The following is a 12,679-nucleotide window of genomic DNA, read 5'->3' on the forward strand; positions in this document are numbered from 1 at the left end:
GGCACTTGTGTGAAACTCTCCAAGTTTATTTATTTGCAATATACCTATCACAATATATGATCAAAATGACACACTCATTTCTTTCCCACACAGTGGCATTCTTCTAAGATGAGCACCTCAGAATCAGTCCGTGTAGGGAACAGCAGCAATACGAGTCAAGGGAACACATGCTCTCCTGAGCCTGAGCATGTGTCTCTGGCTGTGATCCTCTGTCTCGTCTATCTGCTGGGCCTCCTGCTCAACGGATTCAGCCTGTGGGTCTTCACCTGTCGCATTCACAAATGGAACTCTGGAACCATTCTGCAGTTCAATCTGTCTCTATCTGATGCCATCATTACACCACTCACCCCACTGATGGCAGTGTACTTCGCCATGGATAATTGGATTTTTGGGGGATTCATCTGCCAGCTGAAGATTGCCGTGCTCAGCGTCCACTTCAGTGGCAGTGTGATCTTCCTCACGCTCATTAGCATTCATCGCTATATGACCGTGGTCCACTTCAGACGCTCTTCGTTAATGAAAAGGAAGACATTCGTGAAGAAGCTGTGTGTTGGGATTTGGTGTTTTCTGATAATACTTGGCATTATCTATGGATGTCTGCTTCCTGTAACCACTGAGAAAACCACTGTAACTGAGAAAAGGCAGTGTCTTACTATTCATCAGACAACTCTGACAGATGCTTACTTTATTATTAACTTTGTGATTTTTTTCTTTTGGTGTATTTTACCCTTAACTATATCAGTGTTTTGCTACAGTCGCCTGGCGAGCTCAGTGTCCCGCATTAACATAAACTCTGTTCAGGGCCAGTCGGTCAAGAATAAATCCTTGAAGATGATAGGGATATGTCTGGTCATATTTGGCCTTTGCTTTCTTCCTCTCAACGTTGTTCGGACCATCGGAGTAGTCGTGAAAAAGTATCACCCTAAGGAATGCATGCTTCTGTTGCGGTTGCAAACAGCATATTATGTATGCTATATACTGGCAGGAATCAACTGCTGCTTGGACCCCCTAATCTACTTTTTTGGATCAAGTAATTTCATTAAAGCATTCAGGAGATCTCTTAGGGTAATAGGGGTTAAAAATTATGTTGAAAACAAAATTGAATCAGAAACATTAAGTCAAACTGGAAACAAGAATGTCATTTTTACTGTCTCTTAAGGCATTTTAAAGTCAGCTTTAAACAGAATTTATGATCATAATTTCATCCCTATTATAACGTGAACCGATGAACCATGAAAATGATAATGATGATGTGCATAGATTTATTACTGTTTTAAGAAATAAAAATTGTCCATTTTCATTTCATGGTGACTTTAATGGTGCTAAGTATCCTACTGCAAGATTACGGTACAAAATATTTTTGTCTTTAAAATCAGTATAATCAGTGAATTTGATGCCTCCACTGTTTTTTCTGCTGACAACATTGCACTGAACTATAATGTATTCAAAAAGTTGTTAAAATATTTTGCAAAGTAATGTCGACATGAAAATAACTCTTTGTTCTGTGCAAGGCTAGCAACCCTTCACAACATGCAAAGCAGCTCTGAAACTCTTATTCACTTGTATCTTTGTAATATCAGTATGAATAAAATTGATATATGAAGTAATACTGTATTTTGAATTGTAGAGCATGTGACTGACATTTAGAAAATCCAATATTTTAGACAGTGAAGCTGTCTCAGTGTTGATGACTGATGCAAGATAAATAATAACTCGCTCAGTGTTTTTTTTGTGCAATACAAATATAACATTTACAAATACAAACACAAAAATATAACAAAAGAAACAAATACAGTTACATTACTTTAACACAAAGCATTAGCTTATATAATATTACATCATAAAAGAGTCTTACTTGCGATATATTTAGAATTCTTTAAAGAAATCAATAACTTTCTTGAAAATAAAAAGGGAAGGAATTTTCTTTGAAATTGTATACTTATGAATGTAAAATAAATTAGTGAATGTAAAATTAAATGAATAAATTATAAATAGTAATAAATTATTGTAATAGTAATAAATTAATAAAATAAATTAATAAATTAAATTAATAAAATTACAATAAAAAATGTATTGTAAATAGTAATAAATTATTAATAATAAAGTTGAAGGTATTTTAGAGATGTAATAAAAAACTGTAAACCTCCAACAGAACTGAATATATATATATATATATATATATATATATATATATATATATATACACACACATATATATATATATATACACACACACATATATATATATATATATATATACACACACATATATATATATATATATATATATATATATATATATGTATATATATATATATATACACACACATATACATATATATATATATATATATATATATATATATATATATATATATATATATATATATATATACACACATATACATATATATATATATATATATATATATATATATATATATATATATATATATATATATATATATATATTTTTTTTTTTTTTTTTTTTTTTAATGACTTAGTTTATCTATTTAATTTTGAAAAAGTTATTAAGAGGAAAAGGTAATGGAAAAGTCCATTAACTCAAATCCCCCAATGCCCGATCAGCCATCATAACACTTTTTTAAAGCGAGTTTTAGAATTCCAAACAAAGTCTACTATAATTTTGTCCAGTGTTCTACGAGTCTCCACAGGAACATCCAGTGCTATTGTAGGATAATGGCTCGGTGAGAACCGAGAACCACGACTGACGTCACTACATCAGGTGCGTGACGTCGCCGGCCACAGGTAGAGCATTTCCTTCACTCGCGGTGAATTAGTTTCGCTCACCCACCTGTTCACGGTGGATAGAGATCAGAATGGGAAAGCTTCAGGAATTCGAAATAACTCTTAATAACAACAAAACGGTCTATAGTCCCGGCGAATCCCTCTCTGGAACTCTGAAAATCTCAATTACACAGCCCATACTATGTAAAGGTAGGTAAACCAATGATAGTAGGCTACACCGCAGGTACCCTTTGTGTTTTTACTGGATGTTTTTTTTTAAGTTTCTGAAAAAGTTTACTTTTTAAAGGACCCTACTTGTGTATCAGACGTAATTGCTAGTCTACTGGTTGTTTTCCTAGACGCGCGCAAGGTTATAGTTGGTTTTGTCCTCGCGCTTCGAAGACTGAAACTAGTATCGACTCGAGCGAAACTTGCTGCGGATCTTTATTGACATACCAACGAGGAATGGTGTCTAAACCTCGAACTGCTTTCGTTTCTGTCGGATTAGTTCTCCAAAATGTCCGTAAAAAAACAGAAACTGTGTATTTCAGGACAATAAGCACGCTTAAATATGTACTATATTCTACTTTGATTCTCGATAACGTGCACTAGGTGTGCTACTCGCAGTTTCGGATATCAGGTTCAGTATTTTAAAACAGTGACCGAGAAAATAAAATATGAAGTTCTATATTTAAATAAAAGTTAGGCTTTAAGACCTAAAATAGTGTAAGGAAACCTATGGTTGTAACGCATGGGCAGCTGCTCTGCGGTGTTTATTGTTTTTCCGAACACGCCATTTGCATATTTATGCCTTAAGCCTTCAGCAGCGAGTCAAATCATTCAGACCTTTTAAACATCCTTTAAATTGATTAACAAAGCTGATTTTCAAATCCGAACTGAGTACCATACATGAATGCAGTTTGCTTGCAGTACTGGTCAGACTGCTTGGTACAAAAAAAAAAAAAAAAAGGTATAGGCCTATTGTATGCATCTTTTCACCCACCATCTGTTAATGTTAAGGTCAGATATCCTGACACAGCTAAGCCTAACATAGTCAATAGTGCTTATTCACTACAATATTTTATTAGGACAGTATAAATCTGCTTTGATTTAGCGACATATGCAAAGGAATGTAAGATAATGTAAAAAAAGATACCATTAGACTAGGCTAAATCAAGAGTTTTGAAAATAAGAGACTTTAATATGTTTAGCCCAGACTTAGACATTTACACTCAAGCCATTTTATGGAGTCTTTATTATCAAAATATCATTGCTGTTGTCTTTTAAGAGAAAATACATATTCTATTGTAGGTTTCCACTAATACAAACACTTACAGGACAGGACAAGGGGCAGTAATACCCTACAAACCTTGTCCTGAGCAATGATGCTTGGGCATATTCCCATTGAGATTGGCAAACAAAATTCAGTTCTAAAGTATTCAGATCTAGAAATTGGTTGCTCATTCTCAATGGGAAAGTGCCCAAGCATCATCGCTGGGTGACACTGCCTGGCAACATTGCTCAAAAATTTGCCCCGTGTATCATCACCTTAATTGCATTGACACAACAGCGAATAACAAAAAACTACACATACATAATTAAATTAGAGGAGAATTACTGTATACATGTATGTGCAGAATAGTTACAGACGTGTAGTATAAATAAATATAACTAGCTATCTAAAAAAGTTTAAGGCTTTGTTACTTGTTGTTCAGTTCCAAAAGCATATATTGCATATATTGAATGTGTTTTTGCAGATACAGTCCAGCACTGACTTGTTTATACACCCATAAAACGAAATGAAAGTAACCAGTGAAATCTGTTGTCACTAAAGAAATTGTAGGTACTATTTGACTTTTGATTTTGGCCTTGGCCATTGGATCAAGATGAAATGCCTCTGAATTTATATGAAAATGACATAATTTGCTTCTGTGTAAAAAAAAACAAAACAAAAAACAGCATCACTGTGAACAAGGAAGTATAATTAAAAGTGTGTTATTGAGAACTGCTGTGAAATAGGAAAATGTGATAAGACTGAAAATGGGTCAGATGATCATTCAGATAAAATAATAATTAAAAATAAAAAATCACACCAGAAGTAACAGTATGCAGTGCTAGAAGTCATGTGGTTATGTCAGTGGTTTGGGGCTTGTCTGTTGAGCCGAGATGTTGATAATACTCACCGGACTGGTTTGCTGACATTCCGGATCAAGGACGGCAAGAATAACAATTGCGCACAGTCACCATTACGGCTTCATGGCAAAGTGAAGTCAGCTGACAGTATTTGAAACGGTGTGTTTCAACAGTGAGTGTTTGTTTAGATTTTTTTGTTGAATTAAATTACTAAAGTAGCTGACTTTATTTGATACAAGCTATGGTTTTGCAATCTTTTCTGGTGTATTAATAATGGATGCTTTTTTTAATGGTTGGACAAAAGTTTCCACCCACATCAATTCTTGAAAGTCAGTTTATTACCACTCATATTCTCTTTAGTTATTCAGAGTAACCGATCATGAAATCTTAAGATTTCAAATGTTGTTATTGTTCGCCCAGTTTTTTATAGAGTCTCTTCTGACATATTTCCCATGGTTGCTTATGTATCTGTGGTAACATCAATGCTTACTAACACTGTGTGTGTCTGGGGGGTAGAGAGAGACAGAGAGAAAGGTGGTGGGGTGGGGTGGAATTGAGGATGGAGAGAAAAAAAAAAAGGACAAATAAAGACACATGGGTCATTCCATGTCAAATCAGAAAGAAAGGCAAACATAAATAGTGATGAAAGCCAAAATATTAAATGACACCGATGTACGCTGCCCTCCAAAAGTTTGCAAACACCCCTGGCAATGTGCGGTTTTGGACGATATCAGCATAAATCCTTATCATTTTTTGGTGCAAATACATTACAGTAACTTGCCATTATCATTGAAGACCACCAATAATAATTTTCATTTTGATTTTGATGTCAAAGTCAGACATGCCCCTTTGCCAGCTCTGATGCCTGGTTACTGGTTTAAACTTGGCCCAGGTTTGTAAAAGATTTTTGGGTCCGCACACGTTAATAGCTTCAACAATTGATGAATCGAAAAGTTTTTTTTTCGATGTATAAACTGTTAATATAATATGTTTTCGTAGTTTGTGTTGTCCCTTATCAGTGCAAAATTATCACTGGTTCTTAACAAACTTTCCTTTTGGTATCTTCATTTTAAAGGCCCTCGATGGTTCGTTCCCAGAGATGTGGAGATCGTAATACGGCTCCATGAGTATATTGGTCAATTGTACACATTTTCAGTGGTCAAAAACCAAATGTGTGTCACTTTTCAGCTTACTTTTTTGTTTTAAAGAGGAATATCTGAAAAACAAATATTGTTGAAACTAGAAATGTATCTCATGTTCTTCTATCATCTCAGTTGTATAGAACGTACCTGTCTGAGTGCCATAAATACTTCTAATGTGTTTTTATGCAATTAAAAACTGTAAATAAAAAACAAAATAAGTTACATGGTCAATTTTTCTGTTCATAAGAAAAATGTAATTGCAAAACAATTCTACTTTGTCCTGTCGGTACTTTTGTCGTGCAAGATGTATTTTCTCACTGAAGAAATGACTTGTATGACTTAAATAAAATGACACTGTAGAAAAGGTTGCAGAACATTTCTTGAGAAATGAGAAGTAAATACATACTCAATGCTGTGTATGCTCTAGACCTCTCCTGTTGACTGCATATGCTTAATGTGTTTTTGTCTGTTACCATGGCAGTCTGAATGTGTTAATGAAACATCCCGCTGTTAAAAGTGAAGGGCGGTGAGGTTCTCAGACATGGAACAAGCCTCTCATCTTTGTGTCAGACATTTCCAGTCATCATGAAATATTCTTTTAAATAGCTGTTACCAAGAATTCAACATAACCTCATGCGCTGACGCATTTAAATTTCGTGTTCAGAATAATAGGATTACCGTTCGTATAGGCACATTTCTTTTGACTGACCTATGTCTTTATTTCATAATCAGCAATCAAAGTGAACTGCCAGGGCTTCTGTGGAGTGACCAGCAAATCAAATGACACAGACTGGACAGAGGAGGAGCAGTACTTCAGCAGCTCAGTCTCAATAGCAGATAAAGGTACAGAGAGGTCTTGGTCTTAATCGCACATTAAATGGCAGGATGCTTGTTCAAATCCTTTACAGATTCTTCCCATCTGTTTCCCAGGCACTCTGAAAGAGGGCGAGCACAGTTTTCCCTTCAAGTTTCTCTTGCCAGGTACGACATGCTTTTATGTAATCGAACGGACTTGTCGCCCTGCATTCCTCCAAGATTCGTCAGAGTTTAACCACTGTTTACATTTATCCTCAGCAACAGAACAACATTATAAAAACCCTCAACTTTGTATAACTAAATAATCATGACCTAATAAATGAGCCACCCAATATAGGAATGTACAGAGTTTTGTCCTATAGGTGGATGAACATACACCTATAGGACAAAACTCTGTAAATACACATTTACAGAGCCCCGAAATTTGTAATGTTTTTGAAATATATACAGTAAAGACGATAATGTTCTGAAATTTTTAAAATGTAACTTGTTCCTGTAATGGTAAAGCTGAATTTTCAGCATAATTTCTTCAGTCTTCAGTGTGACATGATCCTTCAGAAATCATTTTAATATATTGATTAGGTGCTCAAGAAATATTTCTTATAATTATCACATTTGAAAACAGTTGTGCTGCTTAATATTTTTTTTTTTGTTAAAAGATTCTTTGATGAATAGAAAGTTTAAAAGATCTGCATTTAAAACTTTTGTAACATACATGTCTTTACTCTGATGTATCCTTGAATAGTGCAAACATTAAATAATTATTAAATGTTAAATATCAACTAAATATTTAGATTAGTTGTATTAAATATATATTTCTTTCAGCTTTTCAATGGTAGTGTAAATTAATTTAAAAGTTGATATTTTGTTTGTGGTCAGTAAAATCACAAAGAAGGAAGCAAGAAGAAACTTTTTATTCATGATGTTTTCATGAGTTTTTTTTTTTTATTTCAAGTGCAGTCCCACCCTTTCCAGCTAAGAGCAGATATTAAATTTTTCACATAATACTGGTGCTTATTACGACATAAATTGTGAATTCCCATAATTCCTTAATATTTGTTCATTTTATTCACTCTTCTCACAATGTGAACCTAAGACACTCGCTAGCCCATCTAGTTTATCGCTGCTTTTATTGTCTGGAGCTGCTCGGCTGCTATTTGAAACCTCCATCTGCTGTTCCTCTTTTCAGAACAATAGCACACTTAGAGAAACGTGCCTTCTCGTGCTGTAGCTTTGGCTTCTGCGGTTTTTAGCCTTTTGATAAAAATATTTGAGCTTAATGCATAATGCACCCTTTTAAACCTTTAGCTTGAAAAGAACATTGTTGTTTTGCAAAAGCCTAAAAGTTTAGTTGTGAGAAGTCACCAAATTTATTCATTATTATTCTTTTGTAGCTGCTGCACCAGCATCATTTGAAGGGCTTTATGGACAGATTATATACAGAGTTCGGGCTTTCATAGAGACACCTCGTTTTGCGAAAGACTACAAGATAGAGAAGCCATTCTCTATGTTGAACATATTAAACCTGAATGAAGTACCTGGTATACAGGTATGTGTGCAACACAGACCTCCATTTTGCTAACAAAAAGTAATCAACCAGAAATCTGAATACACTTTTAAATTGATTACTTATATACTACATGATTCATGCTATCTGTGCTGTTATTGAGTGATTTACAATACTATTTGCTTTGTGCAGGAACGTAGCTCATCTTCTGTAACCAAGAATTTCACATACATGCTTGTGAAGAATGGGACAGTGGTGCTGAATGCTGAGAGTGACAAGCGGGGATATATCGCTGGACAGATCATTAAAGTGTCTGCTGAGATTGAAAACAAATCTGACAAGTCAACCGGCCATGTGGTTGCCAGTTTAATGCAGGTAAGATGACACTAACTACTTGCTGATTGTGTTGTGCTATCATATACTGCAAGTGATTATAACAATATAGAAGGCATATATATATATATATATATATATATATATATATATATATATATATATATATATATATATATATATAATAAAAAATGTTTTCTGCATTAGATTATATTTTCACACTAAGGCCTGGTTTCACAGACCGGGCTTAGACTAAGCCAGGATTAGGCCTTAGTTCAATTAGGATATTTAAGCAGTTTTAAAAACGTACACTAGAAGAAAAAAAAAACATTACTGGTGTGCATCTTGAGACAAAACAATGGCACTGACATATTTTAAGATACATCAGCACAAGTTACTTTAAGTTAAAATGACTCAAACATGCATTTTAATCCAGGACTAGCTTAAGCCTTGTCTGTGAAACTGGGGGTAAATGTTTTCAATGAGCTCAAATAATTCAATATGTGTGTGAAAGCTGTGCTCAGTGTTATTATGGGGGATACAATATTGTTCAAAAGTTTGGGGTCAGGAATTAAAAAAAAACGTTTTATTCAGAAAGGATGCATTAAATTTATCAAGAGAAACAGTAAGAAATGCTGCTCTTCTGAACATTGTATTTATCTAAAAATCCTGAATATTAAGCAGCACAGCTGTTTGATAATAAATGTTCATTATTAAAATCATATTAGAATGATTTCTGAAGGATCATGTGACACTGAAGACTGGACTAATGTCTGCAGAAAATACAGCTTTGCCATCACAAAAATAAATTACTTTTAAAAAATATTTTTCAATAGAAAATTTGTATTTTTGATAAAATATGTGCATCCTTGGTGAGTACAAGTACAAGTGATTCAGAAACATTAAAAAAATCTTAACGACCCCAAACTTTTAAAGCAGTGGTGGGCGGTTAATGAATTTTAAAATAGAGGAGGCACAGAGGCACACTAATTGTAGCGGTCTGGGGATCCTCTCCTAAAGGATTTTTTTTTTTTGAACTGCTTTAAAATGGCTTTTTTGGTCACTTTTAGACATAAAATCTGTCCTTTTAAATGTCCATGTTAAAAGAGTACATTCAGCCGTTTAATGAAGTTGATTGCTGTAACCTGTATATCCAACTTCAGTGTGGAGTCTTCCTAGCTGCTGTGCGAATGGTATCTTGGTAAATTTGTTGGCGTTCAAATTTTCACTATCTCTACTCTCCATAAATAAGGTAGTTGGTACATTATCAGCGGGAGCAGTTCAAAGTCTAACTAATATCAAGTAATTTACGTCTCTACAATGATTGGTTGATATACCAATGGCAGCTAGCTGTGTATTTTTTCTCAACACTCTAACCGCTGAATGTGAAATACTCTATGGTAATTGGCTATGGCTTTGCCTCCCCCTTCCCTTCTCTTTACCTTCAGAATCGACTTAGCAGTTTAGCAGATTTGGGATGTTCAGGGAAGAGCAGCGGTCCTTCAGACTTCAGTGATATTTTATGGTGTTACAATGGTGAAATTACAAACAAGAAATTCACATTCTGAGACATGAAATGAATAAATGAATGACTGGGAATTTTTTTTTACATTAAATTATCCTTCTCCCATTTTCCACCTCAAAATTTTGGGTAGGCTTTGCCTCCTCTGACAAGCTTCCTGCAGATTAGACATGGATTTATCAATTGTTGTGGTTGAAAATGCAGTTACATCTGTGGTCATTATCATGATATGATCCTATGTTCATCTCTTCATTTCAGAAAGTAACATATAATACCAAGAAGCCGACATATGACTTGCGGACAATAGCTGAGGTAGAAGGACCTGGAGTTAAGGGTGGAAATAAAACTGAATGGAAAGAGAAGATAATTGTCCCTACTCTTCATCAGTCCTCCCTGACTGATGGAAACCTCATCCATATCTGCTACTACATTCATGTGAGATTGTTATGCATATTACGTTAACATAATGTAATGTAACGCAAAGTGTGCCTCTTTTCTTTCCTGTTAGCGTTTTGCTCTATTGCATTTAATAAGTGGCTGCACATAATCACCGGCAACATTCATATCAGAGAGATGCATTTTATCAGAAGTTCATGCAAAATACATTTGGTATTTCCTGCTTCCTTCCTCTGAATGCTTCTGCTTTTTTCAGATCTATTTGAAATACCCAGAGGTGTCCTTAACTCTGCCCATTTACATTGGAAACATTGCAGTGGATCCAACTCGGCCTTCCCCCTCCCGGTCGGTTCCACCTATGCCAGCCCCACGTAACAACCCGACCCCTGCCTCTGCCCCTGCCTCTGCTCCTGCCCCTGCCTCTGCCCCTGCTCCATCTCCTGCTACTGCTCCCGCTGAATCAGCCGCTCCCAGTCTGCCACCACGCACAACCCCAAAACCTGCACCCAAACCTAGGCCTCGTAGCACCTACGCGTCCCCCAGTGCGCCTCCAGCGGATCTGTACCCTGAGCTCTCAGGCGTGTCTAACTACAACGGGGAAATGGCAAAGAGTCCACAGCATGATACAGGTTCCCAGGCTGCAGTGTCCCCTAATGCATTCAGCTACGCTCCTGGACTCAGCTTTAGACAGAAACAGAACTCCAGCGGCCCATCAGCACTGCCCTTGAGTTCATCCTCCCGTCCTCAAGACACAAACGTGAATCAGATGTCCTCTTCAGCAAGCTTGCCTCCGAACTATAGGAGTTCAGAATATCCACATGGTATGGGAAAATCTCACTGAAACATTTGAATAGTTGTATGTTTTAGTGATACAGTGTGCATAACTACGTCATATAAAATCTCAATGTGAAACAGGTCTAACTTTTACATTTTAATATTTAAAATTCAGAATTTCTATTATTATTATTATTATTATTATTTTATTTCATTAATCATTCAATGTTACCTGATGATTAATTAGATTTTTTTTTTTTTTTTTTACAGAACCTCCACCTTCTTATGAAGATAGCTGCAATATATAGGATGTTAACCAACCAAATGAAGAAGGGAGAAAAACATTGAAAACATTCATAACACTCCTGTGACTTTATAATAAATGCAGACCTCAAGCACCTTTTAAACCAAATGTGTAATTATACAAATTCTGTTCTTCAGAGTACTGATATTAAACCTTAGAAGTCAACTGAAATAATATTTCAGATGTGGTTTGGGCAGCAATAATGCCAAACAGTTGGAAATTTTGCTTTTTATTTTTGTCACTGGAAATTAGATCTGTCTCTTGCTTAAGTTATTTTACTACTTGTATTTAAGAGTTTTATCATGGAAGAGTAAGAAGTACTTTTACTTGTAGACTATCCCTTGTTTTATACATTTGTGCTTGCAATCACAACCTCCAATGTTTGCTTTTATTATGTTCAGGCTTTGTTTTCGTACTTTCCTGATAAGCTACAGAAGGATCCAGTTCTAATTTAAATTGTAACTTTAAGCATATACTATGTTTGAATACACCCATCATCCTCATTATAGGAGACTACTGAATATATAAAGTTCTGTGGTATTTAATTGTTGTTTTCTGACTTTGATAGTATTTTTTTCTCCCAAGACAGTTTTATTGCACACTACTTGCATGTTAAAAACGTTTTTGTATTTAAGCAGTGATTTACATTTTAATGTAGTGTACAGATGAATAAAATTCTTTTGAAAATCAATGTCATGCATATGAAGACAAATAAATTTTGCAGTTGAATTACACTAACTTAAAAAAGTGTACTTCTAAATAGAATGGAAATGTGACTTTGATGTGAGTCTTTGATAGGCTATATTTTTGCCTTGTACAGATGGAGGATGAAGATCAGGGATAGAAAGTTAAAGCAACAGGATGGTAGACATTGCTAATACGTAACAATACTTCTATCTCAAGCTGTCTGGTGTACTAAAGCAGAAAGTGTGCAAGGTGAAGTGACACAGTTCGGCCTTAAGGTGCCAACTGCTGCACATTTGAGATGTGCATGTTATTATACA

At 35.0% G+C, this 12,679-nt stretch overlaps 2 protein-coding genes across 2 annotated transcripts; both read left to right on the plus strand.

The window, feature by feature from the left end:
• The first annotated feature begins 98 nt into the window (after positions 1–98).
• LOC137034880 (lysophosphatidic acid receptor 6-like) lies at positions 99–1,536 on the plus strand. The gene has a single exon (XM_067408106.1). It carries the CDS (start codon positions 109–111, stop codon positions 1,156–1,158), a length of 1,050 nt encoding a protein of 349 aa, XP_067264207.1. The 5' UTR covers positions 99–108; the 3' UTR covers positions 1,159–1,536.
• Positions 1,537–2,782: 1,246 nt separating this feature from the next.
• Positions 2,783–12,366, plus strand: arrdc1a (arrestin domain containing 1a). Its single transcript, XM_067406280.1, has 8 exons — positions 2,783–2,958; positions 6,756–6,866; positions 6,954–7,004; positions 8,234–8,388; positions 8,539–8,721; positions 10,460–10,636; positions 10,854–11,418; positions 11,642–12,366. The coding sequence occupies exons 1-8, from the start codon at positions 2,841–2,843 to the stop codon at positions 11,677–11,679; spliced, it is 1,398 nt and encodes a 465-aa protein (XP_067262381.1). The 5' UTR covers positions 2,783–2,840; the 3' UTR covers positions 11,680–12,366.
• Positions 12,367–12,679: the final 313 nt, after the last annotated feature.

This window comes from Chanodichthys erythropterus, chromosome 13 (genome assembly GCF_024489055.1).
Source record: "Chanodichthys erythropterus isolate Z2021 chromosome 13, ASM2448905v1, whole genome shotgun sequence".
Lineage (NCBI taxonomy): Eukaryota > Metazoa > Chordata > Actinopteri > Cypriniformes > Xenocyprididae > Chanodichthys > Chanodichthys erythropterus.

Coding starts and splice junctions, on each gene's coding strand:
- LOC137034880 (XM_067408106.1), top strand. CDS start 109: ATGAGCACCTCAGAATCAGTCCGTGTAGGGAACAGCAGCAATACGAGT.
- arrdc1a (XM_067406280.1), top strand. CDS start 2,841: ATGGGAAAGCTTCAGGAATTCGAAATAACTCTTAATAACAACAAAACG. Junction 2,959..6,755: donor ACAGCCCATACTATGTAAAG/GTAGGTAAACCA, acceptor TTTCATAATCAG/CAATCAAAGTGAACTGCCAG. Junction 8,722..10,459: donor TGGTTGCCAGTTTAATGCAG/GTAAGATGACAC, acceptor TCTTCATTTCAG/AAAGTAACATATAATACCAA.